Below are 27,161 nucleotides of genomic sequence, written 5' to 3'. Positions count from 1 at the left end.
AGTAAATCAATCATTGTAGTCAATTTTAACACCGAGCTCGTTTAATCTTTAGTATTTTCTGCATATTTTGAATATTAAAATGTACATTTTATTCATTATTAGACACTAGAATCTTATACTATAAAAATTAGTAGGTCTAGCAATTTAGAATTTACAAAAAAAATAAGTTAAAACAAAAGGAGCTAATCTTTACTGTTTATTATTTTTTTCAGATAAATATTTTTATGACACATATGTCAAATTATGGAAACGATCGACTGGCATTGTACACCTTTGAGTCGGTCATAAAATTCATTCAATGTTGGACGAATTTAAGGCTGTCCAGTGCACCACCTCTTGTGCTTGGAGAACGTTACTTCCAATTATATCCCGAAGAGGCTGATCCAGTATGGGGAGTAAGTAGATTGGATAAGTAATAATTGTGACTGTGCTTCTATTGTACTAAGCTACTATTAATATTATTTGTTACAGAATCCATGTGACGATCAGAGGCATCAAAAAATCTGGTCCCGTAATAAAACTTGTGATCAATTACCGCGATTTCTAGTAATTGGACCTCAAAAAACCGGTACTACAGCATTATATACGTTCCTATCCATTCATCCAGCAATAAGTAGCAATCTACCGAGTCCCGATACTTTCGAGGAGATACAGTTTTTCAACGGAAAAAATTATTACAAAGGTCTCGATTGGTAAGTGTGATCTCTCGACAATGAATATGAATTCTATATTTATTATTTCAATATGAAGAAAAAATATCTGATTTACATTGATTTTTCAGGTACATGAGCTTTTTCCCAGCGTCAAAAAATGAAAGTACCCCAAAAAATGAAAGATATCTCTTCGAGAAATCCGCTACTTATTTCGATGGAGAATTAGTGCCACGCAGAGCTCATGCACTTCTACCGAGAGCTAAATTGATCACTATATTGCTTTCTCCAGCCAGACGTGCTTATTCGTGGTACCAGCATACCAGAGTACACGGAGATCCGGTAGCGAACAATTACTCCTTCCATGCGGTCATCACAGCGAGCGATTCCGCACCAAAACCCCTGCGGGACCTTAGAAATAGGTACATAATTGGATGTGAACAATTGCTTAAGACGGTATTCATCGAATAACGTATAATAGACGTTATGCGTAATACTATCAGAAGCGAAAGAGCAAATATTATGTTTCCAAATTGTAGAAGACTTTTATATTAATAATGTATAGATTAAATATAATATTTAATTACGCAGCAAAAAATATTTTAATTGATGAAAATTTCAACAAAATGCATTATACTCGATCGCAGATGTCTGAATCCCGGGAAGTACGCTCAGCATTTAGAGAGGTGGTTGTCGTTCTACTTACCGTCACAACTACACATCATCGATGGCGAACAGTTACGGCAAAATCCTGTTGAAACGCTGCACGAGCTGCAACGATTTCTGAAGATAACACCCGCCTTCAATTATTCCTCACATTTGAGGTACGATCCGAAGAAAGGTTTCTTCTGCCAAGTAACTAACGAGGATCGTACTAAATGTCTTGGCAAAAGTAAAGGTCGCCAATATCCGCCGATGGAAGATAGATCGTACAAATTATTACAGGTAAAAGCTCTTATAATATATTTTTTTATTTGATGATTATATATATATGAAATAACCATAACATGCGTATTCTAAACACGGCACCTTTTACAGAGGTATTACTTGTCCCACAATACGGCTCTAGTAAAATTATTAAAGCGGCTTGGGTCCAGAACGATTCCACAATGGCTGAAGGAAGATCTCACTGATACGGTGATGACCTAGCAAACGCCGATTATGTGAAACAGTAGTGTTTTCCGGTTGCTTGCTTCCGCTGTCAACGAGATACATCGCTTACTAGCGGAAGACTTGTAAATTACTTGTACATTTGAAACTCCACTGGATTCCGCATCTTCAGAGGGAGGACCATGCCTATCTCAGCGGACTGGCCTAATCTAAATGGAGAGCCTGCAAAAGCTAGTCACTAAGCGGCTTCACGAAGCCACAGTTGTAATTGTCGATCATTGTTAAGCTAGTAATGCTATTAAAGTTATATTATTATTACTTTTAGTTTTACTACTATTAATATTAATTGCTATTGTATTATAATTATCATTATTATCATTGTTACCGCGTCGTAGAGATCAGGGATATTAAGAGCATATCGCTCATTGGTGCCATTGTCCAGCAAACGTGATTAATCCTCTCGTCCTATTTACCGGTGCACAAGTTGGGCCAAAGAATAGTCGATCAATGCACATGTTTTGCATTTGGACTGAAATTTATTCAAAACAAATGTATATCTTTACGGACCCCTGTTTTTATAAATTTAATAACATACGATCCTATTTCATACGTAATGAGAAATGTCCAGATAGTAGAAATTTATAAAACAATATCTAATGTTGAGAGTAAATGCATTTTTGCTATTAAACATCACAGGCGTGTTGTAACAAATGATACTGAAGAGTATTCTTTAGTCAAATGTAATAATATTTTGAAAAAATTGAAATTTAATTTCTTTAATGATGGATTTATCTAAATTATTGTTTTAAACTATTTATTATTTATGCGTAAAGATCATCGATGAATCGTACTGGTAAATTTTTGGACCAGTGATTCATTGATTGTTCTTCTTGCACTAATTGCCGGGATCGTCCATGCAAATTTGAGATTTTAGGGCTTTGAGCTTTTGTTTTAAGATAAATTAAATATTACAATTTTTGGCTCGAATTATTAAAATAAATTATTAAAGACAAGCTACAGAGCCAGAGCTAGTTGGACATGCTTAGTTTATTAACTTTTATAACATTACATTGTCTTGTTTCACAACCATTCGGATGTGGTCATCTTCAGTACAATCTTGTCATTGTAACGTATAGACTTTATCTAATGTTATAAAAGTTAATAAACTAAGCATGTCCAACTAGCTCTGGCTCTGTAGCTTGTCTTTAATAATTTATTTTGTTTTAAGCTCATCAACTTTCGGAGATACAGTGTATATTAATACCCGTTGCATAAAACATATTTAAGATTGATGATGATGGCGATGTGTGTGACGAGGAGTCTATGTATATTTTGACAATACTATTCTTGGTACTGGCGGTGGAAAGGCCAATAAAAGGTGTGTGATCGCGTCCGTTTGTACATTGATGTAACGCATTATTTTGATGTTAATATAGGTGTACAATACAAAGCAAATCTCAAAATGGGTAGACCAGATGTATACGAGATTAACAAATCTTGAATACGATGACGAACATATGCCCATTTGTGCAATAATCATCATTATCAGTATCGAAATTCATAGAATTATTAGATGAATAAACGGTTATTCGGCATGCTACGCAGATTACCCGCTGAGTTATATATAAAATTATACGTGTAAAGATTTAAAAATTGAGACAACTTGTCACGTGCTGTACATTGATAAATTATGGATTTGATAAATGTTGTAAGAAATAGTGATAGAGCTGATTTTTAAGCGGGTAAGTGCAAATATCACACAATTTTTTATTATTTTTCGGTTTATTTTTTATCTTAAATATGTACAGAGTGTACATATGTGTATCCACTGCTCGTTTTGGAGTGATATTTATATAATATCTACCTTATTGTACCTCAAAAGAACATGCATCAAACCAACCCAACGAGATTTTGCTGGTCAGAAAAGCGATAATAAGATCTGATTATCGTATACATATATTTTTTTTATTTATTTGTCATGTCCATATATCATGCGAACTCCAATGTGAACTATATGTACAAATATTCTTAATAATTATATCTGTGTGACTATCTATATTGTAATGAGTTTGTGGGATTTTAAATCCATAGCACAATTATATACATATGATATTCGCTTGCTGCATCTTTTATACAAAGAAAAAGAAACGTACTAATATTTGTATGGTCTATACACTAAAATAGGAAAAAGACTTTAATCCAAGACGAGCAATCCAAAGTCAGGACGGAAAGAACATTTTTATTTGTATATTAGTTCAATATCATTATGCCAGTTATTTCACATTGTGCATTTACGATTTATATATGATTTTATTGTAATAAGATTTATTCACGAATCATGTTATATCTAGAATATTTTGTTACGTTTGTAAGATTTGTTTTCATTTTTATACTGCCGTTATTAATATGCCATGTAATGTTTAATAAATCATGTACAAAGTTTATTGTTAGTATTATAATGGTAGTTGCTAACGATAATGATAATATCAATTGATTGATCTGTTTTCATCAAATCGTGCCATTTTACCAGTGTTGTATATATAATTATGATTACAACGTACCAATTGCGACGATTTTTAGAGTCAGTATCCTTAATTTCGTTCAGCATGGCGGTAGCAACGAATGTCCGGCTTGCTACTACCTGACAATAACCTGACAACGGACAGAGAGATAGGTAATAAATTTATTATCTGCGAAATTTTTTAGAATCGCGTGGAAATGTAAACAGGATCAACAGCTAGCATTACCTTATCACTGATCTAATTCTTTTAATTGTATTTTTCTATTTTTATATTTATTCTCCAATTAAAATTTCTTATATCTTTTAAAATTTGTTAGAATAATTATATATTTATTGATATAATAAATGTCGTTAAAATAATGTAATTTATGGTAGGTAATATATTAAAAAAAATTATATACACTAATATGTATATAATTTAGAAGTGTACTTGAATTAGAAACATATCGAGTGCTGACATATTTATTTTTCGTGTCTCATAAATAAATTATTCAAATAAATTAACGGAATTTCGCAATTATATATTGTCATCGATCAGTTTTGACGTACTGCTAACTGCTATTAAATTTCGCAGGTGTATTTCGCATAGAAATGGCAAGCATTATGTAAATATATTCTGTTTCAATATAGACTGTCACGCTGGAAAAAAAGATGCCATCGTTGTGCGAATAAACGAAACCGCGCGTAGAATGTGTGTATGACACTTTAATAGGAATTTCAATTATTTAACTTATAACTATTCTATTGTAAAATACTGTAATAACTGTATGAATAGTCTGTAAGTTCTAATAAAAAAAAAAAGCACTGAAAATCCTAGATTGGACCATTTTGTAACGACGAAACATTCAAGTGATGTTGTGCAATATATAATACATTTTTTCTAGTACACACACTTTGAATTATGTCTTTCTTAATTTTAATGTCACATTTTATTTACAGTTATACGATACACTAAACTTTCTTGATTCTTTTCAGATACACTTGTTATTATGTGTATTAATATGCTGGAACTAGAACAATTTTCGAATGACACCCACGCAATAGCATTCTACGAAGCAAGAATAGCATTCTCGAAGGTTCTCCCTTTAAAGCCACGCTATGCCCTTAATTGATCCAATTCTAAGGAAAGGATTAAACTTCTTTGCTTAGTCCTTTGACAATTTTGACGTAGCATGGAAATACCTTTCGCGTGCTTGAGTCAAATTTCCGTGCGGCAGCAGGAAGCATGGGAGATAGTTTCTGTAACAGAATCATTAGTTGCAATATTTTTCAGAGATTCGTTCAAGCCTAATGTCTTCATAAAAATAATGTCTTCATCACACGAATCACTGGATGAAGAATCCATGCGTTTTGGTCCCAATATAGTTTTCAAATCTTCCTTGATAAATTCGTGATGTAAATTTGTTAGTTTTACAGTTCTCCGAAGTTGATAATTCGACTCATTCAAGTTTTTCAGTTCCGCAGACATGTTAAAAGTTTCCATAAGGATTGAATCTTTGTCTTCGACAATATTATAATTTTCAATATTATGAGCATTACTTTCCTTGACTTCAAATTCTTTTGCAACCTCTTCGTCTATTTCTTCGATTGGATCTAGAATACATTTTATTCCTCTTCCAAAAAATTGTTTTCTTCCAGTTTCCGAAAGATCGTTATTTATTGATTCACCAGTACCACCTTGGTCCTCTATCAACACAGGTGTACTTGCGGATAAAGTATGCACTTGCCTCGCTTTTTTTATTCTTTCTCCTATAAATGTATTATTTTTATTACTGAAATCGTAAATAATTACTTCTTTCTATATTAAAGCTAAAATGCATGAAAATAGATATTTTATTTAATTTTTTAATCACTTATGTTGATTATAAAAATTGTTGTGAATATTGTGAACAAGATATACTATTTTTTTATATTAAAAAAAATAAACGCATTAAAACTACAATATTGATAGTTTTATAATTTATGAAATTTATAAACCTGGCGCTTGAATTCTAAGATTGTCTTCAATTTTGACACTCGTGTCCAATTTATTCGTAGCAGTAGGTCTTTCTTCAAGTTTATCTATTTCCGTTTGATATTCCCAAAATCTGGGACCAATTTTTGAATGATGTTCTGTACTAGAAGTCGATCCTGGTTGTAGATAAAAGCAACGAGTATCGGGAAAGAAAAGTCTCTGCAGAAACGATCTTGGTGGACCTTTGTCGACGGCAGCATTGGCTCGTAAATGATTCAGATACTCCGATTTGTTGCGAAGTACATTGCAACATTCCAGCATTCTGAAGACCAGCAGCATTGTTATACCGACTAGTGACAGCAATGCAACCAGACAAATTAATTGCCAAGAGAAATTCAATAATATTGTCACGGTGTCTTCATCAGTACGTGCGCCGCAGATAGGGGCGAGAATACTCCCGAGAATTGCGCAAACAAGGTGTATAGCTATAACGTTGCAATAATCCTCTAGAGCGCTGCGAAAAATCTGTCTGGAGACCAAATAAAACACGATACCTCCCAGGCAACCGAGGATGATAGCTGTTTGCGGCGAATATTCGTTCGCCGCAGCTGACACTATCACCACACCGGCAATTGTACCCTGAACGCATCTCATTATTGTCCAATGATTGAAGGTTTCTCGGCTGAATGTGAAGTGCAGAGCCACGACTAACAATGTACAAGAGGAGGCGGCCAGCAAATTGTTGACGTACGCGTGCGACGGATCCCAGGTAAACATTCGGAACTTGTCATGATCGTACATATTCATGAATAAACCCTGCAAATGCCCGCAATTTTATATGTCATTGATCAATTAATTACAAGTTCTTATCTATGGAATTCAAGGGTATTTAGAAATTATTGTAAGAAACTTTAAATTTCTAAAAATCACGAGAATGCCTTGAAATACATATATCTTTTTGGATTTTTACTAATATTTTTCTGCGACTTTTTAATTACATTGATTGATTCTCATAATCTTTGATATAAAGAAGAATATTAAAATAATAAGTTTTATATTAAAAAGACTAAGTATTTTAATGTTATCGTGGTCATAGTTTAAAGATTATGTCGAAAGATATTACTTGAAGCCCTGTGAAGACTAATAGCAGACCCCCGAAAACAGTTCCAGCGGAGCCAGCAGTGATACTCGCATCGTCCAGGTCTTTCAATCTAAGCATTCTTCTGCCAAGGACGATGCATCCAATCAAACCGGAAAGTCCTCCGACGACGTGAACCACCCCCGCGCCCGCGTAATCCTTGAAAGCGACCGTTCTTCCGCCTAATTCGTTCTTTGCCATCCATCCCTCCGCAGTCCAGGCCCAGTGGATGATTAACGGTTGTATCAGACCTGATATGAGAATATTGACCAGCAGATACCCCGCAGCATGCATCCTGCCTATGACGGCGGTGGTGTAAATCGCCGAGGCAATCACTATCGCCTGCCAGCCTATAATCGCTTCGTTCTTGTCGATCGATGGATCACCGATCCAGTGGCCTGCGCCGATTAAACCGGCTATATCGCCGTTGTAGGCGACGAGAAAACCCGTTAGGAAGTACATAACGGTGACGCAACATAGATCAACCACATTTTGAAGGAGTATCAGATTAACATTGTTAACCGGCACACTGCCGATCTGTATAAGGACGAAACCGACGCGTAACAGGATCGTCAGAACGATACGAGTCAGCGAGCTCCAGTGAAAGTGCGCCGCTGGAAGAGCGGAGTTGTTGAAAGAACGAGGCTGAACGGCGTAATCGTAATAATTGTCAGCATAAAAGTAATCTCTAGTGACGGGTGACATTTTCTTTCGTGGGTTTACGATCTTTCTTCTAGTTTGTCACGTTATCACATCGTTCACCGTTGCCGAGATACGCTTCAAGGTTTTATACATTTTGTGTGCGAGGATGATGTTCCTGCAGAGGTTGGGATGACTAACAAGAAACTTACATGAATCGATGCATTCGATCATCTGATGTTTTATTGAATCGATTAATACTTGTAAATTGAAAAGTTGGTTATAAAAAAATATAACTCGATCGATTCATTTATTGTGCTATCTGATTTTAAAATCTAAATTGTAAAGTTATTAAGTCTTTTCAGGGATGAAAATCTATCGTGGTGTTGTTCTAATATATTAAGAAAGAAAAAGAATTTAGATTTATTTGTTTTTGAAATTTAGATATTATATTAATTTAATTTGAAGACTTGGTAGCAAACTTGCGTGACAACTCGTTAAATGAATAGAATTTTTATTAGGAAAACTGTCACAAATTATGTAAAATATTAAAAAAATAGATTTAACCAACTTGTTTTTAAATCTATATAAAAATTATTCTATAGTAATGACATCAATTGTTCATTTAAAAAAGCATTTATCATAATTATTTACAGCCATTTGTTCCCAAAAACAGATCAATCAGAAATGAATATAACTTTAACATTTTACTATTATCACAGTAAACAGTCTATTATATAGGAATCACAGGTCGATCAAGAACACATTAGGCAAATATTGATTTTGCGAATGGTAATCTAACGATAACATCTTCAGGTTTTCTCCTTCGAAATATATTCTCCACAAAGTTGCGTTTCAAATTTTTCCAACGTGCCGCGAAGACGGAGTCGTGGCTGCTCGGCCAATATGCATCGAGTGCGGCGTGGTGGCGCGCATGTCACATCGCCGGCCGCCGCAAGGTCTGGGTCTCGGGCTGCGGGCGCGGGGACGAGTCGACGCGCGCGATGCCGTCCGTCGCTCGCGGATAGCAGTCGTTTAAAGCCGGTCGTTGGTCTCCCCTACAGTGTACGACGGTGGCAAGGTGGTGTTTCGGTGTCTCGTGAGAGAGAAGCGCGAACGGTGAGTGCTCACACGTACGTCGAAGTGCTTCGTTTTTTTCGATAACGGCAACGAAATGGCAGCGGTATCGTTTCGGGCGATTTTCGTCGTGCGGTGGTGCGAGATGAACCGTCTGGTCGCCACGAGAAGGTACCAAAAGGTGAGTATGTTGACATACTTTGCGAACCGCACCTGCGTGCACTCCATGCTACGGCGTAGCGCGGTCAGTGCCGGTTGCATTTTGTCAAATATTCCGGAATTGTTCGAAATGTTCGGCGTGCGTTGTCGAACAGATACAATGTGAATCGATTACTTCAAAGCCGGTATCGGTTACTTTTGAATATCCTCGTGCGCGGATTAGACCGAATTGATGTTACGCGCGCTGGGCTCAGGTGTCACCCCGTCCTACTCGTAGCTGCGATAGCTGTGACAACATATACAACATGACACTCCGGTATCCTGCTTCTCCCACTCTTAACTCAGTGATTGTACCACGTTAGTAGTAACCGATAGAAATCCCTCCTCCAAACTGCTCGCGTGTGCAGCTCGCTCTTTATCACACATTCGCCTTCGAAAAGCACGCAACGCCTTTAGCGGCACTGCATTTCCATCTCACGAATGGGTGTACGAACCCTTGTGAGGTTAATAGAACCGTATTTGTAAGAAGATTAGGTCACGATTCCAGGAGCATACAAAGAGCTCCAAAGTTTTTCAGGTGTTTCTACAAAAAAATCTTATTTTCTTCCGCATGTCGTTTCAGAAACTACTTTCTAATTTCTGGTAGATCAGATTAAATAATTATTAGATTGGATTAGATAATTAAATTGTAATATGTAATACGAATATTTACAAAAGTCTCAATAGTTACTAATAATTTTATTAAATTATATTTTATTATGACGGATTAATTATTTAGAGAGTAATATATAAAATCTTTGTTACATCTTTTACTGAAATATTTCTTGTAATTTTGTGCATGAATGCTTCGACTAATTCAATAATCGATACTTCCAGAATCGTGAAGCGATAACGTGATATATTAGTAGACACGTCTTTGCACAATTAATACGAAATACGTGTAGCAAACGTGCATTACCAGGAAACATTACAAATTATTCTTAATCTTGACATCATGTTTACCACAAAAAAATATTATCTCTCTAATATTAGAAAAGTCTTATAATCTTCTGAAGATGATTGGCGAGGAGAATTTTAATTCAATGAATGAAAAAATATGGATAAGAAAATAGTTTATTTTTTATAATCTAAAAAATTTTTTTTTATTCATGAAATATTTAGAATAAATTTAACACACATAAAAAATAATGAAATACATAATAAATATCAAATGGTTAAGTTATTTTTTTATGTTCTTGCAACATAAAAAAACATAAACACACACACAATAATTTCTCTTTCAGAATGATTAATATTTTATGAATTTAAGAACATTGTAATGAGAAACATATGAACCGTATATGTAAAGTCATGCTAATGTTATCATTTTTCTCGTTACTATCACACAGAATATCGTGTGGTTATAAGATAAAAGGCAACATACATGCATATGTGTTTACGCGCGTCTTCGTTGCGCAGATTATATCTGCAGTACCTCGGCATTAATTAACATAATACTTAATAATTGAAAATACAAAATAAAATCAAAATGTTATTACGATTCATATATTTCTAATAATTTAAACTTTGAACTATGAATATTATATAATAATAAGTAATAATGTTCACTTTTTATAACGTAACGAAATATATAATTATAATATAATTTTCGATATTTTACAACACAAAGATTTGACTATTAAGGCTCATCTACAATGTGCTTTTTGCGTCTTGTTTCGTGCCTTCTGCTTTTTGTTGTTTGTTTCTTGTACTTTTGTCATATGGAACTGTGAAACATTGTCATGTACAATTTGTTTCTTCTGAATTTCCGAAGAAAAATGTTATTTCACATTGATTAATCATAGATCAATATTCAACAGCACTCTTATTGACTAATGATGTTCAAGGTAATATTTTAAGATAATTTTAATGTATGAACTATGAATATCGATTAAATAAAATAAATAAATATCCGATACCATTGTTGTCATACGATTTTCTTTGTTTTCTGTCGCTCGAGATAAAAGTTGACAAACTTCGTAAGAAATAAGAAACACGTGACAAGAAACATGATTATCGGTAAAACAGTGCTCAAAGAGGCAAAAAGATAACAGACAAAAAGCAAAAAACAGGAAGCAAAGAGTACATTGTAGATGAGCCTTTAGGCAATTAAACATCAGATTTTATAATGTAAATTCTTGCAAATATTGTGAAATGTTTTTTTATTGATGCCAAGGATAAATAACACATTTCTTAGAATTGAAAATTTATGCAAAACCGTTAGTACAAAATATATACAATTTGCGCTTATCATATATATATATATGGGAAACATATATGAGAAATGTTTGTTCATGGATTTAGAGATAGTCCAAATCCAACGATATCTCTACTATCAGCATAGGCGGTGTTCTATTCACAACTTCTCTAACATCCGCGAATGCAAGTTATATTGCCTGCGGTATTAAATGTTGTACATAGAATGCTGATAACTGCATTTCCGAGTTGCTTACGAGGAGAATTCAAAGCAAAGAATACGTCTGTATTCTCCTCGTACTAGAAACTAGAAAATAATTTTAATGTAGAATTCCTAGAACAAAAAGAATGATAGAAATATGAACTTTTTTACATATTTTTTAAATATTAATTTTTTTTGTAAGAACTATTTTTTTATAAGAAATAAAATTAGTAAAAAAATAAATTTTAAATAAACATTCAAAACGCGAGCTATTAAACCATATATACAACATGATATTATATTTAACACGCCGTCAATCGATTTTTAACATTTCTTCGCAACTTAAAAATAGACTGTCCTCGCAAAATCCCAACAAGTTGCAAAGAATACGATGCTCTGTTGCTCCTAGTAATTGAATGGCCTTATGCCATACAGTGGAGAAACACGAGATTAATCATAAGAGGCAAACACTCCAGTTTGAAGTACTACCGAAATCAAATCAACGAATTAATATTGAAACGCAATGGTATATTAAATGTATGTTTATTTTACCGCCTAATCGCGTAATTTAATCATTCTTCTGACACAAGCTTGTTTTCTAAAGCTGGTGCATAACGAAAATTCAATATCTAATATTTTCCAAACAATGCGCTTTTGGTGCTATCCAACTAATGAAACGCTTGCGGGGAACAATACCGCTCTGTACCTGATGTAGACATTGCAATTTCGATAATGCCGGGCTCTCTCGATGAATCTCCCGGGTTACACCACATTCCACTACAAAAGCGAACCACTCTTCTGTCGAAGCCGTGCTAAACGATCCCGGATCTATTTCTCGCGTCGTCGCCTAGGAGAGAAATATTTTCCGAGCGAAAAATAGATAAGCATAAATCAGGTAGCGTAGCGTCTACGTTAATATTTCTTCTACTAATACTAATATTTCATTTCTCGCTATTTCCTCGGTGCTCGTGTAGATTGAAGTGCACAGCAAAAAATTCACGATGCTAAAACGAGTTAGAAAAATATGGGTCAAGCCTGATCGTCCAATTTAGACATTGCGGATGCAATATATCTCCCCTCTGTAAGTGTATGCTAATAGTGTGAGCTAACGGAACTACATATTATATCGGTGAAAAATGAATTCTTTTTCGTATTCTGTATCTGACAAATTAAGCGTGTGTAACTTTTATGCCAGAATAGAATGTTTTCTGAAGAACTTGTTGAGTATACAAAGAAATAATATTACGGCTGTAATATAAAATAATCACAGAGAATGTAGATTTTAATTTAAAATAAATGAAGTAAAATATGAAATTAATGAAAGTTAAATTTATGCACAAAAAATGTAATTAAAAAAGTTGGTACGCGTACGTCACATATGACATGAATTATATGAAGATTATTAGTGTCTTTTTTGTTTTCTTTTTTTCAGCAGATTAAAAATATAGAAAGGACTTATATATTAAATATGCGGTATTTTAGTATAAAGCAAAAAAACGTTGCTGTGTGCGTTATATGACGCGAATCTGTGCCGGTGATCTGGCTAGGATCCAGAACCTGCGAGTGATGTGCCATAATTCCGGAGAATTTCAGGATCGCGGATGTTAGCGAAGCATAACGGTACTTCACGAGCGTCTTCATATATGCGTCGATAACGTGCTGCGAGATGTCTCGGTTAAATGTCAAGCGGGATAAATCCGTCTCCGATCTCCCATCGTCTCCGCGGCATTTATAAATATTCAAAGTTTCCCCTCGAGCCGTCACATCGAAAACGTTCTGCGTTCTTAAGCCGCTGCAAAGAAAAAAACGTTTCGCGACGACTTTGACAGCTTTGTAGAAGCGAGTCCAGCTTAGAATAACTTTCACGTTTTCGAGAAATAGACTAATTTGTAGGTGGTGTAATGCTTCGCGTACAGATGCGACTTTTATTTGGAGTTGCTTATGTCATCATACCGAAAATACATCCAGTTCTTACGTCATGCGATTGGAGATCATGTTCGACAAATACAGTATTATAGAGATAAAGCCTGGTTGTAAAAATATTATTACGGATTTAGAAAGATAAACACAACGTAATTGGAACTCAAAGCAAAAATCTCGCATACATTTTTTTCTTAAGTTTTTTTACGATGGATAAAAAAATTGGATAATAACTAATGATACAACGGAGAATCGTAAAAAGTTCAGCAGCTTTCCTTGTGCTTGTTCCAGTTACGTTCAAGTATTGTCGTAAATCTTAGAAGTTTAAAGAGCATCGCTCCATTTCGCGCCCTGTTTAAGCATTGTCGATTTTTTGCATTAAATGACGTGTAAATTCAGTTGTTGAAAGCGCCGGTATGAGAAAAGTGAACGTAGTGTGATGTTTGAATGACTCATCCGTAGTCATCGCGATACGCACATTACGTCATTACAAACCGGAGCTGGATTGCATTTTTAAAATAGCTCATCAAGTTGGTATTCCATTGAGACATTGCGGACTCTCGCATTCTCGTTATAGGTCACGTGATATTTCACAACGAACTGCACGTAACTACCGTTTCTCGGGAGAGAAAGCACTTCGCTCGCGGATTGTTTCGCGCAAAGAGATATAAATGGAACAAGAAATGAAACCCGTTAATTGATATACCGCGGAAAAGTGCGCGACCTGATTACTTCGAAGCCAGGCCAATCCATTTTCCAATTCGGAAAAAGAGTTTCACTCGCTTCAATTCGGATTGCGATACGCTTCGATCAAATTGCCGCCGGGTCAGGTCAACCGTCGCATTTCACACACGATATTGTGCAATATTCGATGCGACAGTCGCAAGAAGAAGCGCGAAGTTACTTTCGCCGATCGATCTTCTGTCTGCGTTGCCGTCGATGCCGACGCACTCGACACAACAGCTGATCTGCATAAAATTGTTGACTCACTCAAAGTGACAAGCATGTTTGAAGACGTAACGGCCGCTATACGCGATATTGTTGACGACACGTTAGTAATTGATGACGACATTTCGTTCTATTTATCGGAATAACTTGGTTTGCCACAATGTAATTGCATTTGTAATGTAGATTAATGAACTCTTAAAGCATACGCGCGCGCAATATGTGTAAAATATGATATAAATCTAAAAATTTATGAATTATGCGATAAATATTGTTCAAATGAGGTTTTTACATACATATTCAATTTTCTTGGGAATATGACAATTGTGCAAGTTCTTTGTCACATATGCAATATAGTTTATGCAATATGCGAACTTGCGTATAAAGCTAATTGTTCTAATTGAATGGTTAATAAGATAATTAATTCATTTAATTAGTTAGACTTATAAATTATGAAATGAATGGAATCTAATATTAATAGTAAATTTAGCGTATCGGCGTAGATAAGGTATTGCAGAATAGTTTTGAGATTTTTTGTAATTTAGAAATAAAATCTTAACAAATATCTTTTCAGAAGCACGTATGTGAAATTATGAGACAATATTCAAGTAATTATTTATTAGTATTTTTTATATAAGTACTTGCAATAGTTAATGTTAAAAGAATATTGCATAAATAGTATAGCTTTCATACGGCTGATTCTTTTGAAACAGGAATAATTCTATTTCAGCTTTAAAAATTTAAATGAACGTGATATATGATTTGTGCGATATATGTATTCACATCGTTGAGTTTTGTACACGTTGATGATACGAATTATTCGTTCGGTGTAACATACGGTGATCCCAAATTCATTTTCGATAACATTTCCGACGCGAAAAATTGTCCACGTGTTTTATCAATGTCAAAAACAGTGCGCGGTAATTATTACAAAAATATCATTTCATTTTTCTCATGAATTGTAAATTGCTTCCAAAATATGAATAAAAAATTTCAATTTTGCGCATCAAAATTAATTGCTTTTTCAGAAACAATATAAATACAAGATGATATTCCTATTAACAGAAATGATTTATTCCTTGGATTTTCTTGCTTAAAAGTTACGCAAAGTTTTTGCCGAGTTCCATTAACCTACTAAATGATTTGGCAAAAACCCGTGCAACTGCTCGAGCTGTATAGAGTAACCGCTTTTCATAACGTTATAAGATCTTTGAAAAACCGATCGATTTTATTGCTTATTTAAAAGTTAGATTGAAAGGGAGAAGAAGAAATAAAAAAATCTTAGATGTCTTTTCTTGGGCTATTAATAACTTTTCTTTCCAAGTCGGACAGTTTCAGTTCGATTACTCTTGTATTTTTCATCATTTACACAGTATCTTAAATTGCATCTTACAGGATAGCAATAACGACTTCTATGAAGATAAATTGCTACCTATAAAAATTAAACTGTAAATGATTGAATTCGCATACAGCGAAATGAATGATTATATGATTATTTTGGAACGAAAACAAATAATGCCAATTTGCCACTAAAATATCGAATAATTTATACATATAATGTTACAAATTTAATATAATACAGTATTAAAGAATGTAATGTTTGCAAATATTAATAATTAATTAAACTTTACGTTTTCGCAACAATCTAGGCAATATTTATCTTCGAACGTAATTCCCAGATGACATTTCATTGTTACGAATGGCGGATGTATCGATTTCTGCTCCAGCAAAGATAAATTTTACAAACATTTTTATTGTGATGAAAAGTCTAGTTTCCTGGCGGATACTGCGTATCACTTTTCCGCGCAGTTTTTGTTAAAGTTTCACGTTGGAGTACACACGTAATAGCTAGCACTTTGTTGTCCCGTGGAGTTTACGTCTACGATTTATATAAGTCGCTCCACACGGTCCCGTGTGTCACTCGATACATTTTACACTTTTCACGGGCACAATTCAAGTAATATCACATCTGCGACCGTATCGCATAAATACACAAACGCTGGAAATAGATGTCGTTTTACGGCGCTAGCTACATTGAGTAAATATCATATATATTGAAGGAGCTGCATTCTGCAGGACTTTTGCTTTCGTTAGATTTCATATTAGCGAGCGATTTCCACATAAAGAAACATCCGCATCTCGCGATATTTCACAGCGGCACTGCAGTCTTGGAAGTATGAAAGTATACGCACTCTTTGGCAACCTTTATTTAGATACTTTGCCAAGTAGGTTTGCATGTTTTTCAATGTCTCCAATGCGTGGTTCTTTCTGTGTAACGCTAGGAAACAAAAGAATTCTTCTGAAATATATTGAAGTCCTTGTATTATATAGTCAAGTAAAAATCAACTTTGTTACGAGCAATATAATGCTTTATCGAATTTCTTTCTCTAAACATATTATGATCAATTTTTAGGTTTTATTTGCTTCTAAATAAAAAATTGCTAAATAAAAAAGAATAATGGTAAACTTAATTAAATTTGAATTAAGGAAAGATTATGGACTTTGAATTGATCAAAGAATGTAATAAAATAATGATGAGAAGTAGAACAACTTGTTCGTTATGAAAATTGTATAGACCGCTCACGGGAGTTGTGTATTTCATTTTGAATAATGTTATTTATCCCGAGCTTAAGATTGCTCAGGATAAACTGAAGCGGAATACGTCATTTGTCCTCCGTCATTGTTCTATACGCATGAGCTGCTAATCCAGCCTTAATTACGACATCTTGTTTGCCTGGCTTTGCACTGCGACATAAACGTTTTAGTAAACAATGTCTTGTTTAACTCATCATCAGCATATATTGCTGCATAACGTTCTTGACAGGACTTTACAGACAGGAATATTTAAGTTACTTTAGATACACTTAGATTTGTATGCAAAAATCAATAATAGCAGCTATTTTGGCAGTCCAAAAAAAATGCAATGCAATAAATTATGCAGCATTTAACATGCACTTTTTATTCAGATTTATCTCGAATATGACGCGCTCACTTTTAATTTCATTCACTCGGTTCCATGTTTTCCACTTATCTAATCGCGTTGGCACATAATTTTACTTGCCACCGACATGTCAGGTTAAAAGGGAGACAGGTACGGAATTAGCTAAGCGCCGTTGCTGCCAGATGGGACCGGGAAAGCTTATCTTTTGTGTCAATAAATATCGAACATTACGAAGGTGTGAGAGATGCACTCCGACAGCTGCATCTCATGACCCGAAAATGTCGTTCGTTAAAGTTACGTCTTTTCAAATACTTGAACACGAAACAACCAGCTAGACATCTAATTTAATGAAATGCCGTTTGAAATGCCTGATGTCGTTTGTCAATGTACACTTTCTTATTTGTTTAGCCGTAGCTTTATCGATTCGCTTTTCTTAATTAAGCGATAATTAAAGTTAGCCGAATGTTTTTTAAACCACTATTATATCGTAAGATCATTAATCTTCTATAATTACTCCCGCGCTTCGTAAAGTAATTACTTTATTCCAAAGATGCGATATCATTAAGAACTTTCTGCGGCTTCGTCGATTTCCGATGGTGATAAAATTTACGGCGTTGTAGTACGCAGACGTAGCGCGACAATTATATTGTACGGATTATGTTAAACAGCTGTGGACTATCGAGCGATGAAACTCGCATTTCTTATTGAGATGAAACTGCTAAGTGCAGCTGTTGTAAGTACGTTGTTAGATTTATGTCGAGTCTAACATTACTGATCGCCGATTGCGCGATTTGTTAATAGCGATTGAATAATTAATGGCAAACGCTAGACGCGCTAAGTAAAAAGTAGCAAAGCGTAAACATTGTGCGAAAACTGCTGGTCTCACACCGTCTACAGGTTGACATAACCGTTACGCGGCTTCAGACTGCGGAGGCTGCGGCAGGCGGGCGCCATGTACATCGATCTGTTCCACTGCACTCTCTCTCCGCCCCAACCGATTCTACCGCGTGGATGACTCTTGCTTTCCTCGCTGCTCTCTTAAGCAAACGAGACATTTTGCTCGCATACCGTGAAAAATAATGAGCAATGGTGAAACGATGATAACCAGTAATAATTGTTTTCTCAATATGCATTCGAGTGTGCAAATATTTCATCGGTTTTTTTTTTATTTGCCACAGATATCGATATTATGTCATTGATGCACGTGGAATGAATCTCGTTTGTTAGAATACCTTTCTGCGAATTCCAACAAGCTACCGACACGTAGAAAGCAACCACAGTAATTTCCGAGATTGAAGCTGAATATCACGAGATTCATTCCCTGCTGCGTAATTGAAATTTTAAGTCTGCGTAGTCCGAACTCGTACATTGTTCGCTGCACGACCACGGATTTATTCGGCTTTATTTCCAGCTGAGTACAACGTGCCGTAATAAAGAAATATATCACGCAGCAATTAATTTAATAGTCGACTACGGGGTAATAATCACTGCGTTCGGAAAACGAATTCTTTTCTGACAATTTTGATCGTAATTGCAAAAATATTGCAAGAGTTTTTGTCGTGCGCAACTAATTTGTTGTTTTGTTTAAATAAGAAAGTATATGAAAATAATTTTTGCTCCAAAACAACTCAAACATAAATCAAACCATTGCAAATAATTTTTTTATATATTTATTCTGTATAACAGGTTTACCTTGCATAACGAGTAATGTTCAAAGCTATTTATTTTAAATACGCAATTGAAGCTGTCTTTGTTTACGAAAATATCCTTCGCGCTGTGATCGTAAGAGAGTGAAGGAAACTATTTAGGAATTACCACCCCATTATTACTCGCTTAATAACCGTTATAACGCGCGTAATGCGGTCCACCCTACATAATAAACATGGCGAATTTTACTAGTGTTAACTCAGCCGTTAACCTACATCAAAGCTATGTATTTTACGAGATAGTTTGTTATACGTGTAATATATATTACGTGTAACTTCGACCGCGAGCGCAGGAAGCAATTTTTCATAAACGCGTAACTTTTATTTACAAAAATAATATCTAGTTTGTTTGGTAGTTTTCCTCGTATGTGTACCTACAGCGATCGAAGATCGTAAAGGGTATAGGTAGTTGCAGGAGTTAGTAGCCATTAAATCGGGCAGTCAAACATATTCCCTTCTGTAATTTTATTTAATGGAGATTGTGATCAGTAGATAATACAAAATGCAGAGTTAATTTTATTTAGACAACCCCATTTGATTTAGACAACTACAAACATATAAACAAATATTTCCTTTGACAAATATTTGAGCAACGTTGGCTTGTGATGAATAAAATACTCAAATTATCACTGATTGCTGTGAACCAGAAATATTTTTCTATTCGGAATATGAATGGCCAAGTTAATGATGTAAATTTTTACTCCAAACGAAGAGTTTTGCATATGCATTTATTATTTTTTTAAATATATTTTGTCGACCGATGCAAAAGGTCCTTAATTGTGGTTTGATGAAGCAGATATAACTGTCATGCCACTAGACATAAAAAAATATCTAAAAGGAAAATAGGATAGATATAATGAAGTTGATATGGAGATGAGTTGTTACTGCGAGAAGGGCGCGTCTGAATGAGGGATCTACTGGAGAATCATAAATTCAAACTTCATATCACGAATTATGGTTTCTCTTGATGAAAACAAATCCTCTTTTGATTACATACGCTTCGTTACATGCAGTATCCACTGTTTGTATTTATTTTATTAAATTATTTTTATCAAATTATTTTTGCGGTTAACCACGGTTTATATATGGAATCATAAATCTTCGAAACTTAGAACACATTTTATGAAGATAAATGTAATATATTGTGGCGAAAAAAAACATCTTTATCTCAATAATTTTAAAATCCTATTTCACGAATATAAAACTTCATATTTTATAAGCGAAAACTAATTTTTTCTTATATTTTATTGTCTCGCGTAACTGGATTTGACTTTGTATTAGATTACGTCTATTGTAATTTTTAGGTGTCTAGAAGATTACAAATGACATGTAATCTGCGCATGCAATTGCCGCAATTCGAGCTTAAATTTACTTAACGATCGTAATGGATGGCCCGGCCAAAAACTGAGTAAGTATTCCTTGATTCGAAAAGACAACAAATATTATTTAATTGTTCTGAATTTCCGCGAACATTTTTGTGTATTGATTGTGTATATTGATTGTATATTAATTTTTAACTTTCTTTAATAGTATTTATATATATTATGCTAACTTTTAATCAAACAGATTAGAGCACACGCGTACAATGCGTATTTCCAATATTTATTGATTATCGGAAAAAAGCTGCACGCATTTTTGTGTATCTTTTACAAGATATATGACAAAGTGGCTTTTATATACCAGAAGTAATTTTATATGCTAGATAATTTCCATTAAGTGTATAAATTTTACTCAAAAGTAGTTTTTATTAAATAAAGTATCATCATGATAAAACCAAATGTGGTTTTGAGCATTTACTTTTATTGTAAATACTGTTTAAAATCTATCGTAAAAAATCATTAAACTTTGCCGTTATATGGCGAAAAATTCTAATATAAGAAGTTTTTTAATAATTATTTATTTATTGTGATATTGTTATAATACTATATAATGATGCGTACAGTGTTTTTATCTGCTAATCGATGAAATTTTTAACATACAATTTTTATAGTTTAATAACGCCAGCCAAGCAAAAGGGTTTATCGATACTTCCTCAAGTCTCGAAGGAAATGTAGGGTATAAACTACTCTGTCACCAGATCCTTTCACGCTTCGTTTGATCGAAAAATCGTTCCTCCAGTTTTCCAAATCCTAGAACTTCATCTGGCTATTTAAAGTTAATAGCGCATGAACATCGATACGCGCAGAAAAATAAATAAAACGATGCATTTGACACCGCGCAAAATGCAATTTGTCATTGTTTTGAAAAATCCAGCATTGTTTTGAAATATTCAACAAAATGCTCTTTGTGACAGTAATAGAATCACCGTGCGTTTTTTGCAATTCGACGCTGATATGCTTTATAGTGCAAATCGAAGGATAGAAAACGGTATAGGTGTGTATATATATCACCTACGTGCGCGTTGGTGTGTGCGCGACAACAACAAGCGGAAAGGCCGCAAGTTGGACGGATTTAATACCGCGGAGCTCCGGTTCGAACACAAACGTACACTTGACTTTACCATTGCCACATCACTCCATCGATCTCATCCGCGGCGTCCAGCTTCACTCAGCATACGCCGCGGAAAATGTTTTCAGCCCGTGTAATGGTGGTTGAGGGCGATGTTGATTGAAAGGGCGTATCGCCTCTGCGCATTGAAGGCACGGCAAAATAATGAAATGCTTATCGCTGCACTCGTACGGACGAAGAATATTCCCACATCAATTACTAAGAAAACAGAGCTACTTGATCACTATTTAATCGCGTCATGAATGTCTAATAAATCAAAAGTGGTATTATATGGACAGTATCTATACACTTCACGCTGCGAATCAGCTGATGTTTCGTAAAAAAAAAGGAAATTTTTTTCGCAATTGATTTTCTACAGCCCCGCCGTGTTGCGAGGAAGCTTTCTCCAGGGTTCCATTTTGTTATCGCATTCTTTCCTTTCTTCTTCTACAACTTACATTTTCGCGTCACACATGGACAAAAGAAAAATGTAGTATCTTTATATATCATATCTCTTACACTGGTCGTAAATTACCTGCCGCTTTCAGCCGTGAGAAAGATATATGTTATATGTCCTTCAACGTTGTGTGATGAAAAACGGTGATCCGGTTTGAAAACTAACAAATATACCACTGAAATGGGCAAAAGATTAAGCAGAGGATGAAATTGTCTTGATGGTCATTAAAAATTGCAAAATAACACACGTTCTGTTTCGGCTTTGTCATCATGGCATAACTTTATTACTTGTTATAACAACACGCATTATATCTGATAAACTTCGCGGAAATTCGAAGCTGATATCCGCACGAGTAGATGTTGAGAAATTGATTTATTAATAATGCATGAAACAAGAAAAGTTGTAACGGTGAATATGTATGAAACGCAGTGATATTGAGTTCTGGATCGACACGATTTCTAGGCACATATCTAATATTTCGCTGCCGAGTATATTCTGAGAGGAAGTCCGTGCGGTAACCGCACATGTGAAATTCAGTTTCGCAGGTACCCAATTAAGGAGTTGCCTCAGCCAGAATGACTAGGCACTTGATCTGAGGTTTGTTAAGGTTAGATGTAATGAATGCATATCTCATTATGTCTAACATAGAATATTATTAAACAATTCGCGTATCTCTAGCAATTACAATAATAATTTGTTTAAACAGTTTAACAATTTTTGCAGAAATTATTCTATTATTTAATAATAATTTAATAATAAATATTTTTTATTTTTATGACAATTTTATTATATGAATTTTTAGCAACTGTGATATAAAAATGGCATTTTTAATATCACGATTGCAGTAGACATATGTTTTCTCATAAACGCGACATTATTTTTGAATAAAATCTCTTATGTGCTTTTTTACAATTATTAATAAAGATGATATCTTGGCAATGAGCGAGAATTGTATAATATCTTCATCAGACAGTTGTGCTTTCTATTTTTTGGCAGACGACCAAATTGCACGCGTAATTACTTAAGTACGGACATAGGATAGGACGCAAGTTGAGTGCTTGTAAACCAGACACTATAATTAGAAGTACTACTTAAATTAGAGTGTACGATGCACTCACGTCATGGAAATTATCATATTTCATGAGGATGAGCAGACACACCCAACTTGATTTTTAGAAATCGGATACGTCGCCACACATTTAGAAATTATAGAGGGCGAACGCATAGTGTAATTCCTTGAGAAATTTAGATTCTATTTTCGCTTCGGCAGATAAAAGCAGATTGAATGTCTCCATAAATCAAGAAACGTGATACTTCTCAGAAAGTGCAGACTCCGAAATAAACAGCGGGAGATAATCTTTCATGTCTACTAAACTTTTTTTTATTAATGCCTAAATTATTTTAATATCTTAAATTACATAAAAATATTTTTCTGATAAAAGAATTGTTTTAAAATCTATCGCTACATTTCATATCGCTGGGCGTAGTCAGAAGAAAGTGCCACAGCGATTATGTTTGACAATCGATGATAGCATGTCTCTCGGTGTGATTTGCGTTGGCTTTAATAGCAGTACACATCAGAGCGTATCGATCGAATTTCTAATTCGCGCTATGGACATTGTTACACATTTAAAAATTTATGTCATCGATTATGCATAAGTAACGGCTGCGACCGAGATGTACAGCGGACGCTGCACAGTGATGGATATCGTCGATATAGACCCTACGTGCCAGATGTGTTACATAGTTTACTAGAAATTTCAAAGTTGTCTGGCCGACTTGCTGCGCGATGCAAATATAATTCCTGCGAATACCATTGCCGCAGTGGAATCGATAGCGACAGTTCACGGGAAACCGTCGGGGATGAACGCATCGGAAGTAAGAGGAGACACAGGGAATAAAGAAACTGGGCCATCGGGCCAAACAGCATGTGAAAGTCTTAAGGGTTAAACGCTTTCGAAAGAGGGAGAGACAAATGGATGAAGTTCTCAGAACTCTCAGACATCTCTCATTTCTCAGATGTCTCTTCACTCTTAAAAAAAACACCCGCGTGGACGTCTTTAATTCCACGCACGTAGGGTTATGCATCTGCAGTTCCCTCACGATTCGCATGAAAGAAAAGTTGCCCGGCGAAGCCCGTGAAACATGCATTCGTAGAAATTGCTTATATGTCCAGCCGTGTAATTTTATTTATACTTATTGGCTCTGCTATTGCTTCATCATGGAAGTAGTGGACACGAGCAAATAGCGCGCAGAAAAGAATATTAGTTTTCAAGATGACATTTTTTTAATTTACAGCAGATTAAAAAGCAAACTAATTTCGAAAGGCTTTCTTGCAGACGACAATCGGCAATAAATTGCGATTGTTATAGTTGCAAATATTGTAGATTTAAAAAAACTAATTTTTAATTGATGATCAAACATTTTTTATTTGTTTATTATCAGTTTTCTTCAAGAATTTGAATTATTTCATTGAATCATTTATTATTTATGTTGTTTTATAAAATATACTATTATTTTTGATTTTTTCTCGCCATAAAACTTCGCCGATTGAATAATATTCACACAATTTCCCACAATAAAATTTAAAAGAGATGTGCGCGTTGATTTGGACCCTAAAACGAACTCTTATGTATTATTTATCTCCCGTTCTCAACGAATCGACTTCTTCCACACCTGCGTGTATCTAAAAATAACGATTCTCCTTGGAGAGACGATGCAGTGCTATCGAAATATTGGAATAAAGATACATCTCCTGGAGAGATTAAATTCACTCAATTTTATTTAATCCAGTAAAAAGCATTTATACGCCATACAACACACGTTACTTATTACCATACAATTAATTTAAAATTCAATTTCTACGGTAAGAAAGTGTTTACATTACGAGAATTGATGTCGCTATTTTGGAAGCGTGTAGCAATTTCTGTAGCGCCATGATTACATTTTTACATTAAACATCGTTACGTTATTTTCCACAAAATTTCCGTCATCCAATATTGCGTTTTCATGTTCTAAGGTGAATATTATGCATGCTTCTCGTGCAGCGATTTCGTGCTTGACATATTTTCAAGTACACATACGCGAAATATAAAATTGAGCTTATAAACCGAGTAAAACAGATTTTTGGGAAAATGCATTGCTAGAGTTATATAAAAATAACGACTTGTAATATAAATTATACATTGCTTTATACATGTTCGGTAATGCAGCTTGCATCGCAAAATGTTATTATGATATTGAATATGAAACAATCTAATAACGAATACGTTTGAATATATACGTATATTACGAATGCAAACATTGTAGTAAAGCTAGTTCAAAATTGCCGAGGGGTAAATAAATGATATTCATTTGAACATTTTAATCGATTTAAAGCAAATCATTGTTTTTGTTAATGAAGCTTTGTATTTGTCTATAAATTATTATTGCGGTTTATCGGATAATCGATAAATATAGCTATGAAGCATTAAAGGACCATGAACCGGCGCCATACACCGACGATTATAGGCTTCGCTGAACAGAATAATCGAAACCATATTCAACTGGCTTATATTTAGCGACTTTACTCTATTCTAATAATATGTTTTCGCTTTTCCGCATTTATGTGTATACATCTATCTATATCCATAAAAATATATAAGCTGCAACGGAAATTGCTGGTGCTGTTTCAGGAAACATGGTGCCGACGGTGGTGGCACATCTCTCACAGGACCTTTTCCCTAACGGCCAGTTCCTATTCGCCGACGTTAAATCCACTTTTGATGAAACAACTGAATGAGCCTAAAGCCACGGAAAAACAAACGAAGAAAACTGCAAGCGCTACGTCGGCAGAAAACATAGAGAGCCAGAGTGCCGAATCAGCCGGTGAGTTATATTCCTTATATTAAGAACGTGCAAACACAGCAGCGACGATTTTGCTGCAAAACAGGATGCAATAACAAACAAAATTATTTTCTCTTGTATTATTAGCTCTACAATATCGTAACAAATGCGACAAATTTTATTGTTAGAAACGTATGTTTTAATATGAATTTTTGATGTTAAGTTGCTGTGCAATCCGCAATAATTTTGCACGGCATGCAATTTTAATGTTTTCAAAGCTTATGCAAATATTTAGCGCCATTGGAACATTCGCAGGGATTAATTTGCAAATGATATGTAGATGTGCAAATATAGTTCTTATTGTATTAACCAAAACATTCTCTTATTGGACATAAAAGCTGAAGCAGCTGCGATTGCGTGTCGGCTAAGCACTAGCGCAAAACATTTGCAAGTTTTTCATCTCCGTAAAGATGAGACGCACTAAAAATGAATTCTTTTAGACGGGCGCGTAAGATAGTTGTGCAACATTCTTCACTAAAATTCCAATGAGAGCATTTACTCAGAGTTCGCTTTACTGTCCCCATCACACTGCACAAAGCTCTCAGTATACATTTTACAATACTCTTCAACCCATAGTATAACACTTAATGCTGGATTCACACCGAAAGCACTTTTATGAAGCTCGTATTTACGACTGCGAAGTATTCGCTTCAAAATAAAATCGTAACAACTCTGTTAAACAACAGGTGTTGTTGCGTTTATCCATTTACATCGTTAAAAGATTTAACGCATACGAGATCATTTGTGATTTTTTTTTGCATACATGCACAATATAGATTAAAATTTTAGACTTTATATGCAATTTTGTGAAATTTGTCCTCCTTAATATTATTATTACGTTAAGTTTATATTAATAATGAAATACTATTGGTATTATTAATTTTTCTTGCAAATTATAATTATGGTGAGATTCAATACGGTTTGCTGTGAATCCACCTTAAAACATTCCAGACTGCGAACTTGCTTGCCAAGATCTTCCTTTGAAGTTTAGACCGAATCGATAAAATCAACTCTGACGTATACGAGAACGTATAATGCCGAAAATAACATTGTGTGTCGTCTGAAGTTCCAACGTATCATTCAATTCGAAATTTGTGTTTCGAAATGTGTCGTGTGCATAAGCCAGTTTTCGTGA

The 27,161-nt window shown here is 34.6% G+C and overlaps 3 protein-coding genes across 6 annotated transcripts in view; 2 read left to right on the top strand and 1 right to left on the bottom strand.

The window, feature by feature from the left end:
• The window catches only part of sfl (N-deacetylase and N-sulfotransferase sfl), a 236,944-nt gene extending 231,847 nt beyond the window's left edge, over window positions 1–5,097 (top strand). For all 3 annotated transcript variants that reach the window (XM_067351321.1, XM_012374430.2, XM_012374431.2), the window contains 5 exons: window positions 213–395; window positions 472–692; window positions 782–1,072; window positions 1,298–1,595; window positions 1,689–5,097. In XM_067351321.1, coding sequence (XP_067207422.1) covers window positions 213–395; window positions 472–692; window positions 782–1,072; window positions 1,298–1,595; window positions 1,689–1,799 — 1,104 coding nt within the window. In that variant the 3' untranslated portion in view covers window positions 1,800–5,097. The remainder of the gene's footprint in view (window positions 1–212; window positions 396–471; window positions 693–781; window positions 1,073–1,297; window positions 1,596–1,688) is intronic.
• Window positions 4,684–8,252, bottom strand: LOC105676230 (putative ammonium transporter sll1017). The gene is made up of 3 exons (XM_067351323.1): window positions 7,359–8,252; window positions 6,259–7,051; window positions 4,684–6,030 (listed from the first exon to the last, which is right to left on the bottom strand). Exons 1-3 carry the CDS (start codon window positions 8,076–8,078, stop codon window positions 5,480–5,482), a joined length of 2,064 nt encoding a protein of 687 aa, XP_067207424.1. The 5' UTR covers window positions 8,079–8,252; the 3' UTR covers window positions 4,684–5,479.
• Window positions 8,253–8,830: 578 nt separating this feature from the next.
• Window positions 8,831–27,161, top strand: part of MCU (mitochondrial calcium uniporter) — a 53,154-nt gene continuing 34,823 nt past the window's right edge. The window contains exons 1-3 of one of the 2 annotated variants that reach the window (XM_012374429.2): window positions 8,833–9,270; window positions 20,502–20,605; window positions 25,816–26,008. In XM_012374429.2, coding sequence (XP_012229852.2) covers window positions 25,906–26,008 — 103 coding nt within the window. In that variant the 5' untranslated portion in view covers window positions 8,833–9,270; window positions 20,502–20,605; window positions 25,816–25,905. Of the gene's footprint in view, window positions 9,271–20,501; window positions 20,606–25,815; window positions 26,009–27,161 lie in introns of both variants that reach the window. The other variant, XM_012374425.2, reaches the window with a different exon arrangement.

This window comes from Linepithema humile, chromosome 3 (assembly GCF_040581485.1).
Source record: "Linepithema humile isolate Giens D197 chromosome 3, Lhum_UNIL_v1.0, whole genome shotgun sequence".
NCBI classification, from domain to species: domain Eukaryota; kingdom Metazoa; phylum Arthropoda; class Insecta; order Hymenoptera; family Formicidae; genus Linepithema; species Linepithema humile.
Note: the sequence above shows the minus strand (reverse complement) of the source record. Positions and strands in the feature narration are given on the sequence as shown.